Source organism: Austrofundulus limnaeus, unplaced genomic scaffold (genome assembly GCF_001266775.1).
Source record: "Austrofundulus limnaeus strain Quisiro unplaced genomic scaffold, Austrofundulus_limnaeus-1.0 Scaffold68, whole genome shotgun sequence".
NCBI classification, from domain to species: Eukaryota; Metazoa; Chordata; class Actinopteri; order Cyprinodontiformes; family Rivulidae; genus Austrofundulus; species Austrofundulus limnaeus.
Window position 1 is genome coordinate 1,561,280 of NW_013952470.1, and position 19,045 is coordinate 1,580,324.

At 40.8% G+C, this 19,045-nt stretch overlaps 3 protein-coding genes across 4 annotated transcripts in view; all 3 read left to right on the top strand.

Moving 5' to 3' along the window:
• gabrd (gamma-aminobutyric acid type A receptor subunit delta) overlaps window positions 1-8,973 on the top strand; it is a 26,597-nt gene extending 17,624 nt beyond the window's left edge. For both annotated transcript variants that reach the window (XM_014010388.1, XM_014010389.1), the window contains exons 3-9: window positions 1,037-1,104; window positions 1,443-1,663; window positions 3,174-3,256; window positions 3,470-3,607; window positions 4,022-4,177; window positions 6,423-6,634; window positions 8,064-8,973. In XM_014010388.1, coding sequence (XP_013865842.1) covers window positions 1,037-1,104; window positions 1,443-1,663; window positions 3,174-3,256; window positions 3,470-3,607; window positions 4,022-4,177; window positions 6,423-6,634; window positions 8,064-8,387 — 1,202 coding nt within the window. In that variant the 3' untranslated portion in view covers window positions 8,388-8,973. The remainder of the gene's footprint in view (window positions 1-1,036; window positions 1,105-1,442; window positions 1,664-3,173; window positions 3,257-3,469; window positions 3,608-4,021; window positions 4,178-6,422; window positions 6,635-8,063) is intronic.
• A 2,502-nt stretch (window positions 8,974-11,475) lies between these two features.
• LOC106518891 (transmembrane protein 26) lies at window positions 11,476-15,761 on the top strand. Its single transcript, XM_014010324.1, has 3 exons — window positions 11,476-11,533; window positions 13,634-13,844; window positions 15,536-15,761. Exons 2-3 carry the CDS (start codon window positions 13,651-13,653, stop codon window positions 15,759-15,761), a joined length of 420 nt encoding a protein of 139 aa, XP_013865778.1. The 5' UTR covers window positions 11,476-11,533; window positions 13,634-13,650.
• Window positions 15,762-17,332: 1,571 nt separating this feature from the next.
• Window positions 17,333-18,827, top strand: LOC106518947 (transmembrane protein 26). Its single transcript, XM_014010398.1, has one exon. The coding sequence runs from the start codon at window positions 17,551-17,553 to the stop codon at window positions 18,220-18,222; it is 672 nt and encodes a 223-aa protein (XP_013865852.1). The 5' UTR covers window positions 17,333-17,550; the 3' UTR covers window positions 18,223-18,827.
• The last annotated feature ends 218 nt before the right edge of the window (window positions 18,828-19,045 follow it).

Here is a 19,045-nt window from a genome sequence, read left to right on the forward strand (position 1 = left end):
ACGATACAGGAAATTCATGGTTCGGTTCGATACTTTAGTTGATATTTTTTCAACACAAAAAAGAGAAATTTCCATGCCCCTTTTAACTTGTAATTTATTTAATATAATTATGAACATTTGTTTAACCTCAAAAGTACAGTCTTTTAATTAAATATTGCTGAAATAGCAAGTTTCTCAGTGGATCAACGCTCAAAAATGCAGCCTAGGTGGAGTAGTCGAACACAGATCCACTGATCCTTTAACACAGAGCATCTTCAGAAGACAAGTCGATAAAGTAAATTTTTAAAATCTGTATTGTTCGATACAGCACTGTTCGATATGGTTCGGTACGGTTCGATATGGGTACGTGTATTGTTGCACCCCTAATATATACAGTATATAGCTTTTAGATTTATTGTATTTATTGTTATCTATCCAGGCAAATCCCGTGTTAGTGTTGTAACTACCTGTGTTTACTTCGCCACACAATACTGGTGCAAATTGAAAGCACCTCATATCATTCTTCCAGTGTAAGTCCAACAGCAAATATAACGCACAAAGAATGGGTTTAGGAAGGTGCTGAACGATGTGGAATAGCAACATAAGATTCCCTGATGTTCATACTGAACAACCTTTCTGCTCTGCTTCACTCAGGTCCCCTGCAGGTTTTGCACTCCTGCTTCCGATCACCGAGGCACACTCCATGCTAATCATATGGCGAACCATTGAGTGAAAACACTCGACTCTGTTTATGTGTGTGTGTGTCTATATGAATGTTGTGTAAAAGCTTACTTTGTGCAGATCCGTGAGAGCACAGTGCTGTTTAGAAATGCCCACAGTGCGATGTGTCGTTTAGCATGGTTAAACTGGATAATGCCTAATCTTTACGCACTGTGGGAGTGTTTGAGATGCTGGAAGATGACAGGTGGGAGAGTAATGAAGTGAGGATGTAAGGGGTCGGTCGATGCATTCAGAAAGAGCAGAGAAGGTGTGTGTGGGTGTGTGTGCTTGAGAGAGGGGCCAGGTTTGCCTTGTTTTCTCACTTTTTCCTCTGCAGGTCCCCCAGTGAACGTGGCCATGGCTATCGAAGTGGCCAGCATTGATCACATTTCTGAAGCTAACATGGTAAGCTACAATACGTATATAGTTTTACACCCAAATTGTATTTTATCACTTAAATTGACTGGTTTTCTATTTGTATAAGCCTGATTTACTTTATTTCAGGGTTTGAAAGTGCTCACTGTGAATATGTGGGTCACACTTGCTGGTTTGCCAAATAGTTTTACAGAGTTTGCGCATGTAGTTAAAGTATTTCCACATATTGTGAACATTATAAACCCAAACCAATAAAAAACAGAAACAGAAAACAAGTTACTTCTTTATTCTCCTCATTAACCCTTTCTAACTAACCCTGAGACTGCAGATAAAACCCTCTTCCTTCCCCGCTCTGCTGTTCCCGGCAGGAATACACCATGACCGTGTTCCTGCGGCAGAGCTGGCACGATGACCGCCTGTCCTACAATCACACCAACAAGACTCTGGGACTGGACAGTCGGTTTGTGGACAAGCTGTGGGTACCTGACACCTTCATCGTCAATGCCAAATCTGCTTGGTTTCACGATGTGACCGTGGAGAACAAGCTGATCCGCCTGCAGCCCAACGGAGTCATTCTCTATAGCAGCCGGTAGAGACGAGTCTTTCTTTTCAGTTACTGTAACTTTACAGTTTAAAAATTGTAAAAAAAAAAAAAAAAAAAAAAAAAAGAAAATATGGTGTGTTAACTTGGGTCATTTACCTCCAATTGGTCAGCCAGAGGGGTGGCTAGGGTGGCAAATGACACCCCTGGCACTTGATTGGCCACCCCAGGTGCCACTCACAAATGAATGACAAGTGCGGGTGGGGATCACATTTGGCAATAAAAGATGGTCAGTTATTGCTAAAACAAAGTAAATATCAGTTATTCAGCTGTATTATCTAGTGTAGAGGGAAACTATTAGTGTGTGGAGAAAAAAAATCTAAACCAATGAATTAATATAAAAGCAACAATTCCAGCACACTAAATTTCAGCTCAGTATTAAAAATAGCTGAATTGTAGCATTTAGTTTTGAGGACATCTGGGAAACTTTTACTTGATTTTAGAATCTGTTGGGCATCGTTCTCAGCTACTACCGCCACAATAAATTTCAGCTTAATACCTCTAAAAGCTTAAAATAAAAAATTCAAAATGACATGGGGTTTGCTCTTGGCTACCACCTTACCAAATTTCAGCTCAGTATTTCTACAAAAAAAAAAAGAAGAAAAGGCTGAGATCCAACTATTTGAAATTGGCTTTGATGGCCATATTGAATTTTGCATTTACATTCAGATTTTGTTAAATGTTATTCTTGGCTACTACTATATCAAATTTCAGCTGTGTATTTAATGGCTGAAATATAGCCCTTTAGAAAATCAACATTTGTGATTAGCTTATGTTATGGACTAGTTATCTATCGGTGTCACTTGTTCAATCTTAACCTGTGTTGGCCCAGACAACAGGACTCTGCAACGGACTGACCTCTCTTGTTTGATAAGACACTCTTTGAGCTGGGAGCCCTGTGATAGGCTGGACAGTATATTAGGCGATCTGTGATTGGTTATAAGCACGTCATATGATGTTATCATGGTGTATATTATTGGCTGTGTCCGCTGACGTGTCAGCGACGAGCCAACAGAGCTTCCTGATTGAGTCCTGTTTGCCTGTTGCTCAGAATTAAATCATAATTACGACCATACACGCAGACTTTTCTGGCGTTATTCCAACGTGTTTCTGCTTTCATGCGACGACACTTAAACTGGGATTAGCAATCATTCTTGGATACACCACAACAAATTTAAACTCAGCTAGTCTTAAAATGGTTGAAATATAGCCTTTTATAAAATTAGCATTAGCAATTAGCTTAAATTGGGATTAGCCATCATTCTTGGATACACCACAACAAATTTAGGCTTAGCTAGTCCTTAAAATGACTGAATTACAGCCATTTAAATTTAGCTGTGGTGGCCATTTTAAATGTTCAAATCCAGGGTAGTTTTCTTTATTTATATTTTCCCCCTGAGATAACACCTTGGGCACCCCCATGCCACCCCTTGCAAAAAACTCTATCTCCGCCCCTGCGTTCATCAGGTTTTGATGCGGTGTTTTGTTGCATCTCCAGAATCACTTCAACTGTGGCCTGTGATATGGACCTCACTAAGTATCCCATGGATGAACAGGAGTGTATGCTGGACCTGGAAAGCTGTAAGTTCAAATTAAACAGGAATTAATGCATCTTTGTCCACAAACACGTTCAGAAAATAAAGTTTCCACAAAGTGATAGAGAGTTTTGAAACCAAGTGATTGTTCTCCAGTAAATTAAAAATGTTGTCTCGTGTTGGGAATAATCCTACATTGATGCAACTAACTAACACAATATCTGGTTACCAAAAGTTTTTTCTTCTTCTCATGTTCCAGACGGTTACTCTTCAGAGGACATTGTGTATCACTGGTCGGAGAGTCAGAGACATATTCATGGACTCGACAAACTGGAGCTCTCTCAGTTCACCATCACAGATTACCGTTTCGTCACAGAAATAATGAACTTCAAATCAGGTGAGCAGCACTCCTAATATCGCTCAGTTGTTCCAGATAACCCATTGAAAGTCTCCGGCAAGTGTTTTTGCACATCATTTATAATTTTTGAGCTTTAAAGCTTGGCTAGCGCTTTAACTCCGAGAACTTTACTCATTCCTTCTGAAGACTGAATCTAAAACCAGCGTTCGATGGTGATATTCTATGCATAGAAGGAATGGATGAAGAAATGAGGAGTTGCTGCTGGGAAGATGCTCTCTGTAACACTTTATGCTTTACAACTTGAAGCTTTCCCACTATGGGGCACAAGTGAGCAGGCAGGCCTCGCTTATTACCTTTGATGCCTGTGAAGAACAGCGGGGTTCTTGAAGATGGATCATTCTCTCTGCCATTAAAATAGTTGACCTTTTTTTCCCCTTTTCTTTTGTTTTCCAGCTGGACGGTTTCCTAGACTGAGTCTTCGTTTCCAGCTAAGACGTAACAGAGGCGTCTACATCATCCAGTCATACATGCCTTCGATCCTACTGGTTGCCATGTCCTGGGTATCCTTCTGGATCAGCCAATCGGCCGTCCCTGCTCGTGTAACCTTAGGTTAGTCATTTTTATTTTCCCAAAAAAATGTGATCAGTCATGTCATGGAAGAATAGCTGATTTAGTGATAAGTTTGTGCTGCTTTTCAAAGCAGATCCATCAGAGTGATGGTGCCAAAAAAAGGACCACGTATTCTCTGTTTTTACCAGCTTGATGTTCTGAGGGGGAAAAAAGTTCACCCATTCTTGTTCAGTCCTAATTCAATAATAAATAGCTAATATCTATTATTGATTTAGAACTGAACAAGAATGGGTGAACTTTTTGTTGTTCAGTTCTAAATCAATAATAAATAGCTAATATTTCAGTTAAATGACATCCCTGCCTGTCGACAGGCTAAAGGAACTGCAGATACCAACTCACTCTTATTCTTAGATATGATAGGGTCTGCTCGGAAAACTGCTTCGAGTAAATTCAATTTGTGCACATCCTGAAGACGTGTGATAAGAATCAAGCCAGCAGACAAGTCTTTACACCACTCACACATTGCATGGTGCTGCGGACAGCTTTGCAAACTCATTCACGTCTCACGGTTGCCGCTGGACTCTTGTGCTCTTTCCGTATTAAACTTTTTCCAAGATTTGTTCTGTGGTCTAGATGTGAATCAATCAAACATAAACAAAAATACAATAACACTTGCATGTGGTGTTGGTTATGTCTTTTCTTTTAATAATATACGTAAATGTGTTCTGTGGCACATTTGGGAACCTTCTTACTGGGTTAAACTACTGTATCACACCAACAAAGACTGAATGCACACAATATAGAAATGTATTGTGTATAAAAAAGTTTGAGTAGGTCCTCTGGACGGGGTCTTTTTTGTTGAAACATTTCGTCTCTTCTCCAAGAGACTTCTGCAGTCTGAGGAGTTGCGGGTGACCTCAGCCTTGGATCCATCCATACATGTTACCCCTTCGAACGTTTACCTGTTGACCCTCAAACGTTTGTATTTTCATGAAGATGGGGCGGAGATAACAGCGCCTGTAACACAGAGGAGCAGGGAAAGGAGGGTGGGGCGAGGTGGTGAACTTATTTCAAGCAGCAGAGTAGGTGGGAGATGATTATTCAACTTTATTTATTGTTTTATTTTTTACATCTTACAGGCTCTGAGATGCTTTGAAGCTGAGTTTTTGAAAAAGAAAAAAAATCTGTGCGATTTCTCTATATGTCCGTACAACTGCAAAATGAGGAAAATCTGTGTAATTTAGGGATAATCCACGTAAATTAATCTGCACGTGGATCAACAAGTTTAACAGTGATGATTGAAACTGGTTGTTCACAGGCAAAAGAGGACCATCAGCCTAATGGACTCGACACACGGGGAGCGGCAAACGACAGTGATTAATGGCTGTCATCGCAACCAGGGTGAAACCCAACACATGTCGCAATTGCGTGTCGAGTCGCGTCCTTGGGTCACTTGTCTTCAAGAAATTTAATTGTTTTTTTTCTACTGCTTCTTGTAAAGTTTACTGGTGGTTGGCAAAAATAAAAAACGAATGGTGTGTATTATGGGCGTGTAAACTAAACAAAACTTGCGATGCTAATGCTATTATAAAACAAACGCACGCCAAGATACGATTTTGAGGAAAAACTTATCGGACAACTTCACCCTGGTGCCAACAAATTCCTGTAGCTACGGCTACATTTTTAATGTGTACCTTAGTTTGTGAACTTTGTGAATTTAAAACTGGAAAGTTTGACAGAGCTAAAATACTATTGAAAGTGTTAGCTAACTGCGGTGTGAAGCATACTCTCCACTCATTGGTCAGACAATGAAACCCTCGCTGATTGTTTGTGGCGCCATGCAACAGCGACAAAAAAAAATTATTTTCAACTTTCACATCCTGTCGCAAGCTCGCGTGTGCACATCTACATTTACGAGCGCAAAATTTCACATGAAGGAGTTTCACCGGTCACTTGGCTGGAGGAGGGCAAGCGATTGTCGCCTCATCGCACAGGTTCCATAGTAAATAAATGGAGAGAGAGAGAGAGAGAGCGACATCGTCTCCAGTGTGTCGAGCCCATAACGACCGATCTTTGGTGGAGTCATACTCGCAATAACAGCAACAGACCTCCTACTCAACTTTGGTTTAGATTTTTCTACCTGGATTTTTGACATGCATCAGGGCATTGTATTTCATTTGTAATAACCTTTAAGAAATGTACTTTTTTAAACTCTCAGAAAGTTTTCTTCCATAGACTCGTGTCTAAAGTCTCACAGAAGCTGAGTTTGTAAATTGTCTTTCAGGGATCACAACTGTTCTCACCATGACAACCCTGATGGTGAGCGCCCGCTCCTCCTTGCCTCGAGCGTCAGCCATCAAAGCCTTGGACGTCTACTTCTGGATCTGTTATGTGTTTGTGTTTGCGGCCCTCATCGAGTACGCCTTCGCCCACTACAACGCTGACTACAGGCTCAAGGAGAAGGCCAAGGTGAAGGCAAACAAGCTCACCTCCGAGGTGAGGAACTCCCCCTCATCATACTGTTCAGCCTGAGTCAGACAACAATGTTCAGTTTCAGCAGGGGGTTTTGTTGATAATGAGCATGCCTTTCAACAAAGACCGGGACTGGACATGCAGCATAAGTGCTGACAATCACCCGTCATGCTGACCTTCAGCAGGACAACGAATCTCTATAGAGGGAAATGAGAAAATAAATGATTCCCCTGCAGGGAACCATTGTGATTCTCATCTTACTGTCAGCTTCTTTGTTCTTGATGGTGTACCTACACAATCAGCAACTGCGGCTTTTTGTAAAATCCTTAGGAGGACAAACAGATTTCTTGCCAGATTACATGACGAGATGAATAAAGATGAGCCACATCGAGCTTCAGCTTGTTGTAACAATAAAATGATAACACAACGTCAGCAATCACTGTCAGTATAATGTGATTAAAACAGATGCAACCATGAAGCTGATGAAAAACACATAGCTTAGCAAAGAACTGATTTTTAATTGGATCTTTTACTTTCTATCTATCGATTTAGTTTAATTTATTTCACCTATTGTTTATTTGAATAGGGACGTGTCAAGCACTAACAATATCATACACTAAAATATTTCTAGCCTAGGCTCATTTGCAATGCCTAAGATGAGCTTTTAGCAACCTGAAAATAAAAAAGTTCAAAAATTCAGTTTAAAAAGATGAAACTTTACAATAATGAAGGAACATCATGTAACATTTAGGCATATCTTTTAGCCGAATTTAAGTCAATCACTGATAAAAAGGGCTAAAAACTACGGAGCCTGCGAGGGGACATGGGAGGATTTTTTCTTTTGCGTTCCCACGCAATACTTTTGCGTTACCTCATAATATTGTTTTGCGTTCCCATGCAAAAAATTGTTTTGTATATAAACTGAATTGAATCAGACTTTTATTTTGAAATATTCGGTTACCAAAACAGGATGTGTCGCCACAGTTTGTGAAATTGACATTGATGTTGTGTGGCTGCACTGTGTTCATACTTCCATGCGTGGTTGTGTGATATATTCATTTTGAAGCTAAATTAAAGTAGCAGGCTAACTCACTAATGGTGAACATGTGAATGTGTTAATAAACTGGCAGGCACAACAGTGATAAACGACTTTTGTGAGGGAATGCAAAAGGTATTGCGCGGTAACGCAATAGTATTGCGTGGGAACGCAAAAGAAAAAAATCTCCCTGTCCTCTCGTGGGCTCCGTAAAAAACACATCTAATCATTAAAAACTAAAAAGTCGTTGGATTATTTTTACCTTAGAATAAGCTGTTTATATCTACATGGGGAGCGGGTCGACACCGGTTGAGGCCGCCGGTTTGCACCTCCATGTTTCTGCAGTAGCTCAGAAAGGATGAACAACAACCATGATTTCTGGTAACTGGTGTTGTGATTTCCTCCTCCTCTCTGCAGTCGATCGTAAAGAACGGCAAACAGGCCATGGTTCTGTTCTCCCTGTCCGTCACCGGCATGAATCAGGGCGTCGTCGTCTCAAACCGCCACGGCCGAACGCAGCGCCCCACCAGCGAGATCCCCGGGGAGGGCGGCCCAGAGGAGCCCGAGCCCAGCAGGAGGAGGTCCAGGCCGGCGGAGGAGACGACGGAGGACAAAAAGTGTTGCTCCAAGTGCGTCTGCAAGCCCATCGACGCCGACACCATCGACATCTACGCCAGGGCCGTGTTCCCTTTCACGTTCGCCGTGGTGAATGTGATCTACTGGGTGGCGTACACCATGTGAAGAGCTGTAACATAAAAAAAAACTGCTGGAGTTGGGACGTTTTGTTTTTTTGTGCCGGCAGACTGACGCAGCTGACTAAATACTGCAGGGGTCGGCAAAAGAAAAAACTTCAGAAGACGCGAAGTGGAAATGGACATTTGGTAATTAATGAATGTAGTTGAGTTTTAAAACACTTTTAGAGGGGACTTCAAACATTTAAACACATAGTTGTAAAAAAAAGGCAAAGTAATAAACTGCCTGCTTGAGTTTCACGTAAACAGTGAATACGTTTTAATTAAGACCAACTATATGGATGATACAAAAACAAAACAGTCACAGTTAGTCTGACGTTTCTCCGCCTGTTATCTGAAAAAGCAACACACCTCCGAGGAGAGAGGATGACGAGATGAGGGGATCTGCTGTTCTGCATGGCTGATAACTTCTTCACCCACTTCCTCCATCAACGTCACCCCCCCCCCCCCTTCTATCTTCTGTGGTCCTCCACCCAATTTTTTTTGTTCATTTCCACATTTAGGACATCTGGAAAGTCTTATCTCCTTCTGCCAGTTCTGCCTGTTTCCTTGTTATTAAAGGACTTCCTCCTCTACCTGAACGTGTCTCTTCTTGCTGCAAGTGGTCGCTTTTAACCTGAGATTCCTGCGTGCCGGGTTCGATCATGAGAAAAATAAAAGTTTTAAACTCCTTCAGGCAGATTTAGTTTGTTTATGTTTTAATTATCTAAATCCATAATGCTTCTTGGGCTTATAAATAATTGACTTTCCAGTTATTGCAGGTTAAGAGCTGAGTTCTATTAATAATTTCTTATTTGTGTTTGTCCTCTGACTGAACTGGCAAATTGATTTTCACAAAAACTCACGGATGAGAAAGCAGCACTTCTTTTCAGGCACATTGACTTTAAACACAGCAGGTGAAAAAGAAACCCGTGAATATTCTAGAGGTTTTTTTTTATTTTACTGAGGGGCTTACTGTATATGGACCAAAAAAATACAATAATCTAGAGAAATAATCTTAGAAAATAGCCCAAAGTGCAAATTTAATGACAGTAAACTGTGTATTTCCTTTATTTGGCGTCTTTTCTTAGTAATTTCTTCATATTCATGACAAAACCAGCTGAATGTTTGAACTGAACTCTTCTATTTCTATAAATAGTGACATTTGAAGAAAAAAAATTAAATTGGAAAGCGAAGCAGAGAAAATTACTTACAGAATAAACAGCCAAACTCTTGTTTGGCATGAAATCTTAAACAAGTTGTCAGATTCTGTGTGTTTTTATTAATAATCATTTGTATTTTTTTATTATTAGGTTCATTTGTGTTTTTGTGATTCTTGTGTTTTCATTTGAGTTTCCTGTGTGCCACCATAAAACGGTCTAATTCAGAGACCTCTTTTTTAAGATCTTAGGCTTTCTTTAAAGACGTAAAAGTCAAAATTTGAAACCTTCCTAAATGCTTTGACATCTCAAACCTTGTTCAAACGTTCAACAACCTCTTTAAGCAGCTGCCTGAGGCAAAGAACGTCAGAAGACACGAGGAAGCATGTGAAAGGACTACAGATACTTAACTTGGCTTGTAGTAATAAGGTAATTACAAAAGGAGACTAATGACTGCAAATCTTTAAATCAAAAAATGTGAAACAGCACACCTGAACAGACAAAGCATTTTGAAGCTATGAAAATCTAAAAATTTGGATAAAAATAATTACAGGTTTGTTTGGAGGAATAACGCTGAAGCACGTCATAAAAAAGAGCACGTCACCTGCTTTTAAATTCTTCTTTTTCACATTTAAATCTTCAGTTGGGTCTATATAAAGTGGAACTGCAATGCTTTGGTCTGAATTCCTCCTTATTGTAACTCCACAAGCCCCTCTTTCACCCCTTTTCTGAGGTGTCTCAGATCGACTCATTTTGTGGCTGTCTCTTTAAAACGAAACGAGCTGCTTCACACCCCGCCTCTTTCCAGCTTCCAGACCGGTCCATTCCAGTTTGTTAGAGGGTTTTATGACTAAACAGATGCGCAGCCCCCCCCCCCCCCCCCAATTAATTAAAAAATGTCAACAACAGAAGACTTGTCCATCCAGCCTCACTGGAGCCAGAGTCTGACCCATCCAGAGGAGAATGAAGACAACACAAATCTAGTTGGTAAGTACAGACCTTTTATGTCTGTTTCATTGCAAATCATTTGATGTAACAGTTCAGAACATGTAAGAAAAAATAGAGAAAATTGAGCAGATTGAAAAATATGACCTAGAGACTTCATCAAAACGCACGTATTGTTTAAGAAAGTGGATTTTGTATGATATGCCCCCCTAAATAAGAGAAGACTTGAGCTTAAAACAACATTAGAGGTTAGCTTCCAGTACATATTTGAGTTCTTTGTGTCAATATTACTTCCTGCAGCTTCACTGTTTGATTCACCCACTTTGTCTTCATGAACTTTTTTTCCTGGATGCAGCCGAGGATTTTGTTCAGCGATAGAACTCCAACAAACCTCCTGGCATTAACTCGTTGTTTTTGAACAACGGATGGAGAGAATGTGGTTCTGCGGTGGAAGATATTTCTGGAGAGCAGCCGCCCACTCGCTCTCTTTATTCTGATGCAGCAACAGGAGCTTTTTCTTTGGTAAAAGTTTGAGGGCCATCTTGCACCTTGCTTCAGTCTTGTTGCTCCGTGTTCTTGTGTTCGGGGAGCGACGGCATTATCGGGGCCAGCAGTGCGAGGCCAGAGCAGGCGCTGGGTGGGAGCAGGGCAGGGCCGGGTTCTCCCTGAGCAGGGAGTCCGAACGGCTGGTCTCTCCCAGGCAGATAACTTTGTTCTGGGCCAGGAGAGATGACATCATGACGGATAGCGATGAGGCTGTGGGCACAAGGGGCAGGAAACCTTTATCTCCTACGATGGCACCGTGGAGGAAAGTCGAGGGGGATGCAGACACACAAGTACACACTAGATGACGGAGTAACACACTGATACTCAGTCACTCCCCCACTGAACACACACAGGAACACACACCTCTGACATGTCCACTCCAGGAGAAAGCCATTTTATAAAAGGCAAAGTTGTACAGATAGAGAGGCCTACTGTGTGTGACTATCATTGCTTTCTGCCGCAGAGAGTCTGAGGACTTTATTTTTGGAAATTCACAACACTTTAGGTTTGTACCGCATGCCTTTACTTTACCATCTTAGTTTAGTGTCCATTTTTTGTGCTAAATATAGCATTCACAAGTTAATTCTAAAAGAAATGATGGATTTCTGATAAAACTACACCAGCAGCACAGAGCTGTCAAAATAAAAGCTCTTTACAGTACAAGTAAGTACATCTTTCAAATCCATAGAAAATTTTGGGTTGCCCGGTTGTGAAAAAGGTATTTGTATTCCCTGTTTTTTTCTGTTTTGATCTATTCTGTTTAATTTTTCTTTCTTACTTTTTTGCTGCTGGCACAAAAGTACGGAGCCTGTAAGGGGACATGGAGGATAAAAAAAAAAATAAAGGATCCTGACTTACTTTTGAAAGATCCTGCAAAAGTTTCTCAGGATCCTGAGAGACTTTAATCCTGAGAAACTTTTCAGTTTATTTACAGGCTCCATACAAAAGAAAGAAATGTTATCAAATAATTGTCAGCAGTATTTTTAATAGTGGTCATTTTTTTCCTCATTCTTTTATATCCAACAGTTTATAACAGTGAATAATTTATCAGGTACCTGATAAATGAGAACGGTTATTATTTTGAAATTTACAGACACCTTAAAGAGAAAGTATCAAACGAGGCCATGATTTAATCCAACAAATCAAGTAAAAAATGTAATAAATTGCATCTTTTTTTGGCACAGGCTTCACTTCGTCGAGTCGCAGGAGTAATTCAGCTTAAACTAAAGCAAAGCCTCCCAAAGTCGTTAAATATCGACTGCAGATCAATTTGTTCAACAGCTGCTTCCTAATCGCAACTCGCTGTGAATCCCCCCACTGATCTGAGGCTTTTATCTTGTTGACTGACAGCGAGGGCTGTTTGTACACTGACACATCAAGCAATACTTACTAATCACTGAAGCTGAACTGGGGATTTCAAGCGATGTGATGTGAGCAGTCGTACATTTTTTAGTTACTTTTTTCATGTTTGCTGTTTTTGGCAGCATCGTTATAATTTATAGCAAATTTATTTTGCCAAAAAACAAGTAAGTGAATAAATAGTGTTTTTATTAAAATCATTTCTTTATTTAACTTTTGCTGATTGAACGTGTCAGATGGGCTGAGGGGATCTGTGCTTTTATTCTGTAATTTTGAGGTCACAGGTTCGATGTCAGTTACCAAACCTTTTGTTCACCGAGGTGACCTCTGAAGAAAAAAGCTACAGAAAGAACATTTGAAAATGTCAAGCAAAAATGAAAAGCAATGATTTTTGACAAAATAACAAAATCGCTTTTTTTAACAACAAAAAAATCTCAATGCCATGCAGACATTTTTGTGTGAACATTCCAGTAAATACATCAGTGATTTGATGTCCTGATGCATCTCAGTAATCCAGGTAAAAAATCAAAAAGAAAAAAATTGTATAGGTCCTCTGGACGGGTTCTTCTCTAATGAAACGTTTCGTCTCTCCTCCAAGAGACTTCTTCAGTCTGAGAGTTTCAGGCAAAATTCAGGCTTTTAAGCACTGCCTCCATGTGACTGATCCTCACATCACATGGCTATCGTTGACACCTAATTAACACCTATTGTTAACGGGGTGGAGTGATACTGGCAATGGCAGCACTGTAGGAGGGGGACAACTGAAAACGGAGGCCTCCACCTCTGTTTAATGATGGACGGTCTTTCTTCACAAAAATGGCTTCTTTTACTCCTCTCTCAAACCAACGTTCCTCTCTATCAAGAATGAGAACATCCTCATCTCTGAAAGAGTGACCGCTGGCCTGTAAATGAGTGAAAACTGCAGAGTTCTGGCCARTAGADMTAGCTRGTCTGTGTTGGGACATTCTTTTGAACAGTGGCTGCTTTGTTTCCCCGATGTATAACTGGTCGCAGTCCTCCTGGCACTTCACAGCATATACAATATTGCTCTGTTTGTGCCGGGGCACCAGTCATCACATCAGTGATTTGACTTATAATTAGACAAACTGTTTTGTACAATGTCCCACAGCAAATACACCATGACTACACTAAATCATTTAGTAACTAAACACAAAATTGCATTATATTGTTATTTTAACACTGAAGTTACAGCAAAGAAAGTTTCCTAAAGGTATTTTCTGTGCAGGTGTTCTGTGGTTTGCGATGTGTCGCCTCCTGAACGTATTGTTGGCTCTGCTGAGTCGCTTCCTGTTTGCGGTCCACGGGGTTGTGACTGTCTGGAGAGTTGTTGCTGTTAAAGAGGAGCCACTCTATTGGCTGCTGCTGATGGGCGTGGCTCTGCTGGGTGTGGAAATGGCGGTTACCCTTAAATGCACTCCTAACGCAGAGTGGAAATGGTAAGAGTCACAAAAATATAAATACTTACAAGGTTTTCATTTTTGACTCATTAGCTGTTGGAAAACAAAAATCCTGCAGCAGAATGCGAAACATTGTTTACTTTGACATTTTATTTTGGTTTCTGTGAAAATAAAAAGTTTACTGGGTTAAATAAGTTTTGCACTTGTTTCTGTAAAGCATTATAGATGATAGTGGAGCACACTTTAATAGAGAGATTGAAATTGTAGGTAAAACCTAAAACTAGCAAAACAGTGACAAAAAGCTAAAACTAAAAAAGCAAGAAAGCTAAAACTAGCAAAACAGTGACTGAAAGCTAAAAGTAACAAAAATGTAGCTAAAAGCTAAAACAGCATCTAAAAGCTAAAATAAAAAAAATGCAGCCAAAAACTAAAAACTAACAAAAACAATGACTAACAGCTAAAATACAAAAGCAGTTAAAACTAAAAATGAACAAATTGGCAACTCAAAGTCAAAACTAGCTAAACCAAGCTAAAATGATCCAACAGTTACAAATACCTAGCACCATTCCTGACTAAGTTTTTATATTTTATCAGTTAAAATTTCTCAATGTCTGCAAAAATAGTTTTAATGCAAAGAACAAATAGAAGAAACTGCAAAGAGGAACTCAAGAGTGAGAATAGTGAATCAGTTTTCACTATAAACAGGCATGAAAAACCCAGCTGAATATTTACAAATTATTTTATTATTTAAAGTCAAATAATAACTTTGAAAGTTTTGTAACAGAATCCCAGCAACAAAACCTATATTAGTCTTTCTGTGGAGATGAGAGCTTAAACTTTGATTAAAAAGAACATTTTCAGACAGCAAAATGAGTACGGACCAAAAAAAGTCTCTTCCTGTTTCAGTTTTTAATAAAAAAATGTTTCTGAGGGAAAAATGATTGAGAACAAACCAGAGGGTCTTCTATTTCAAAGGCTTGACATAAGTTTGAGGCAGTCTGTTTTGTGTGTGGAGGAGCAAATAACTTGTGAACTCGTGTCTGAGGATGTTTTTACAGCCCGTCTGCCCAGGGCCATGAGCTGCAGCTCGTACCGGGGCCTGTAACACTCTGTGCCTCTAAATTCTCTCCTGTCCTCAGCAGCTTTTCCTCTCCTTCATTGTCTGTCAGAAACAAATCCTTTCCTCCGCTGTCTCACTGAGCTAATATTGTGGGCCTGCCTTCACATCTCTGTCACCGCTCCTTTATGAAGTCTTAGAGAAAATCTCTCCTGCTGGCTGGAGCTGTTTCTGACCAGCTAGTTTTTCTTCTTCTCTTTTTTTTATTAAAAAATAGCTTGAGTCAACATAAACTGACTCAACCCCCCCTCCCCCCTTTATTTTGGACATGAGCATTTACTGTCACCCCTCTTTCAGCACCGAGCTGTGTTTCATTGAAAAGCTGTAACTTTTAGGCACATATGGACTGAACATCCCCAGACACTAACTTTCTTCAGGCATCTTCCTTTCCTCACGGAGTCTTACTTTGAAGTTTGCTCCTCGTGAAGGCTTTGCACTGCCAAGTAGGATTTGCATATATGATGAGAAGAATTGCCTGTCTGAAATACGATGCTTCTTCTGGTGGGGTGGGGGGCAGGGGCTCTTTCGTCTTTAGGCAAAGGAAGTCTACTAAAACTAATCTACTTCACCTTTTCCAAAACCCATCCCTCTCTTTTTGGTGGTCCTCTTTCAGGTTCTCCCCCATGGTTTTCCTCTATCTCAGCACTGTCATCCCGTCCATTTGGTTTCTTGAGCTGAGTCTGTTACAGTCCAAGCTTCCCCTCAATAACTCCTCCAGTCCCGAGCTTCATTTGCTGGCTCACATCCCAATCACAGAGGTAAGCATCCCACCACCGCACTGCCCTCCCCGCCTCACATTACCCCGTAGCCACATTAGAGCGACGCCCGATAACAGATAAGATTTAAATCTCGCAAGAAGGTGGACAAACTATTAGTTGTGGAAAATGTATAATGGACACACTGAGATAAGGTCCAGATAGAGTCCTGCCTGAAAAAAGTCTTAGATCCTCCCTTCTGGAGGTGGTTTCATAACGTCTTTCATGTGGGATTTGGGAGCTTTTCTGCCTCCCGGTTGCACCCCCAGATCAGGTGTCAGATTAGGAAAAATGAGGACAAAATATTTCAGGAACAATCTGAAGCTGGAGGGGTTTTGTCAGTAAAAAAAAAATATTTCCATCATGAGGAGTCAGTTAAGTCAAATGAGTCTAACTAAAAGTGAAAACAAACAAAGAGAAGATTTAATATATATGTATTTTATGTAACTCTGCTCCACTTTGTGATATGAAACTGTCAAGGGACTTGTTTCAATTAAGAAATACACCATGGCAGTTCAGTTCAAAACAGACATAACTGTCAGTAAAATGATGTTAATTTATTAAAAAACTGAAATAATTAAATTTTTTGTCATTGTCTTTAAAAATACTGTCAAATCTTTTGAAAAAAGGGTTAGCTTTTGAAATGACCTCAGTTTGTGGAAACAGGCCCAAATCTTACTTTAAAAGGTGGGAATTTTCTCTTCAAAATGAATATAATAATTAGTGCAGGGGTGTTAAACTCATTTTCACAAAGGGCCATATAAGTGTTATGGTGACCCTCAAAGGCCCAGTTGTAATTAACTAAACACAAAACGTCACGTTCCGTTGTCTCATTGGTATAGCTGAGCACCGCTAACAAACAATAACTGAGCTCTATGGGGTATTTCCTCATAGAAACATCATTTTAACACGTCCTCTTATAAACACTGAACATTACTACATGTACAACCGACAAAATGTGAAATAAATAATATAGAAATACTGTTAAAAGTAAAAGTAAGGAAGTTTTATTGACTGCTGAGTTGTGGTGAGTGGCTGCCATCTCACACAGCAAATCTCACTGGCTAATGTGCAACTCCACCTGGTGTGAGATGAAAATTTTAAAATAAATATAAAGGCATTTTTGGAAAGATAACATTATTAGCATTTTGCAAAATTAATTTCCCGCTGCTGAGATGAACAGTTGTTGAGATATTTGCATGTGAAGGAACAGGAAGTGATGTCAAAGGGGGATGCCTGCATGGATAAAATAGCGAATGACACAGACTGTAGAGAAGAATCTGATGTTTCTTTAGATTATTTGAAGTCACTGTCAGAGAGATAAAGACAAGTCAGAGTTCAAATGATATTGTTTCAATAAATAAAGATTACAGAGTTCTCTTTCTTAAAGAGTTCCCCTTTGATGTCACTTCCTGTTGCACTTTGGCTGAGCCAAGTTCAAAAGAAAATATGCCAGTTATGTGACGAAGTGGGTAAAATCACGTTTTATGCAAAGTTTCTTGTATAAAAATGTGTTTCCTTTGACTTTTCGTATTTGATGGATAGGCAAGTCACAGGCACTTCAATTCATCTTCGAAGTTGTCGCGAGCCACACAAAATGCCATGGCAGGCCACGTTTGGCTCACGGGCCTTGAGTTTAATACGTGATTAAAACGGACAGCTTTATATTCAAGTTCTAAGGCCAGAGAAATTAAATGCCTCTTTGCTGTTTGTTTTCTGCACCAAGATGACAGATTGAAAGTGTAGATACAATTCCATCCAAAAAGCTTAGAAAAATAAAATAATCAAAGCAAACTAAGACTGCTTGTTTTCCTTCATCCAGGGTATTGTCGATCTGGACCCAGAGAACTGGGTGGCTGGCCTGGAGCAGACCATGCTCATAGTGCTGGTTCTGGGTCGTTGGCTAATGCCCAAAGGGGACATGTCTCGGGATCAGCTCTCCCAGCTCCTCATGGTGTACGTAGGACTGGGTGCGGACATCCTGGACATCTTTGACACCTTCAAAGAACCAGAGGTCAAAACCAACAAGGCAGTTGTCGTCACCGGCCTGGCTCTCTTCTCCTGGGCACTCATGCAGTTTCCTCTGGTTCTCACCCAGACCCGGCCCGCAAACGGCGAGCTTCCTCCGAGGATCAGGGGGAGTCTCCACTGCTGTCACAGACCTCCGTCTCCAGTTGCCTCTTGCTGCTCCAGTGAGGCGTGGAGCTTGTTGCTCGCCGTGGGACTCCAAGACGGCCCGTTCCTGGTTTATCGCCTGTGCCTCATGGCGCGAGAGCGGGTGCTCAATCAGCTGATGATTTTCTTCACCTGCAAGAACATCCTCGTCGTCCTGCTGGAGCTGTACAGGATCTTCGTGGTGCAGTGCGAGCAGCAGGTCCGGGAGTCGCTGATGGAGAGCTGTGATGCTCCGCTGCTCCGCTGCCAAAGCCCGAGGAGCGGCGAGGGGGAGGAACGGGAGGCCGGAGAGGGGCACTGCGCGGGGCAGAGCTGTCAGGCGGGCGTGGAGATGGCAGCAGACACAGAGGAAGATCATAGAACTGTCTAGGTAAAGAAAAGGCTGTAAATGTCGCGAGGCATGACTTTGGCCCTCAGGGGGGAGGGAATGGCTTTCACAAGCTGAACCCACCTCCCATCCCTTAAACCCCAGCCTCATTCAGAGACACTTTCGGCTCTCTGGAGATGTGATGACAAGAAACAGAGCGTAAGAGAAGAGAATATCCCCACTAAGACAGATCAGATGTGAGTTTCTGCAGCTCCCTTTGATAAACCCTTTCAAAAAGAGGAGGATTTTCCACTTTATATATCTCACTGACAGCCCCTTTGTCAGTAATTTGATGTTATTACAAGACAGCAAAGACAATACGACTGCTCTGTGCTTTGCAGTTAAACTAATTTCTTTAATTAGCAGTTATAGACAGGAAATATAATGGTTTCATTATCTCTGAGAAGATTTATGTAGAAAATGAAGCTGCTGTGGATGAAAATCGGGAAGTGAAAACATTTGCTATCGTCTATTTCTAATAAAGGTAATTCTAAAATATGACAAAAAGAAGCCCTGTGATGTTTATTTGAAGTCGTTCTCCATGAGATGGCAGTGTTGCCAAATCAACTGGAGCACAACATCAACCCTCCTGCAACATGCGTGATGGCTGGTGGCTGTGCTGAACTTCATTATGTGTTTGTTTTTTGTTGTTTTTTTCACACGGGAAAATCTCCTCCGTGGCTCTGTTTACAGGACAAATCAAAGCGCGGGGAGGCGCTGGTGATGGATACACTTTCAGTCACCTTCAGGCTTGTGGCTTCCCAATTAATAATCAAACGCAATCAATCTCGCGGCACCTTGTGACAAGTGGGCGGAGAGCAAAGAG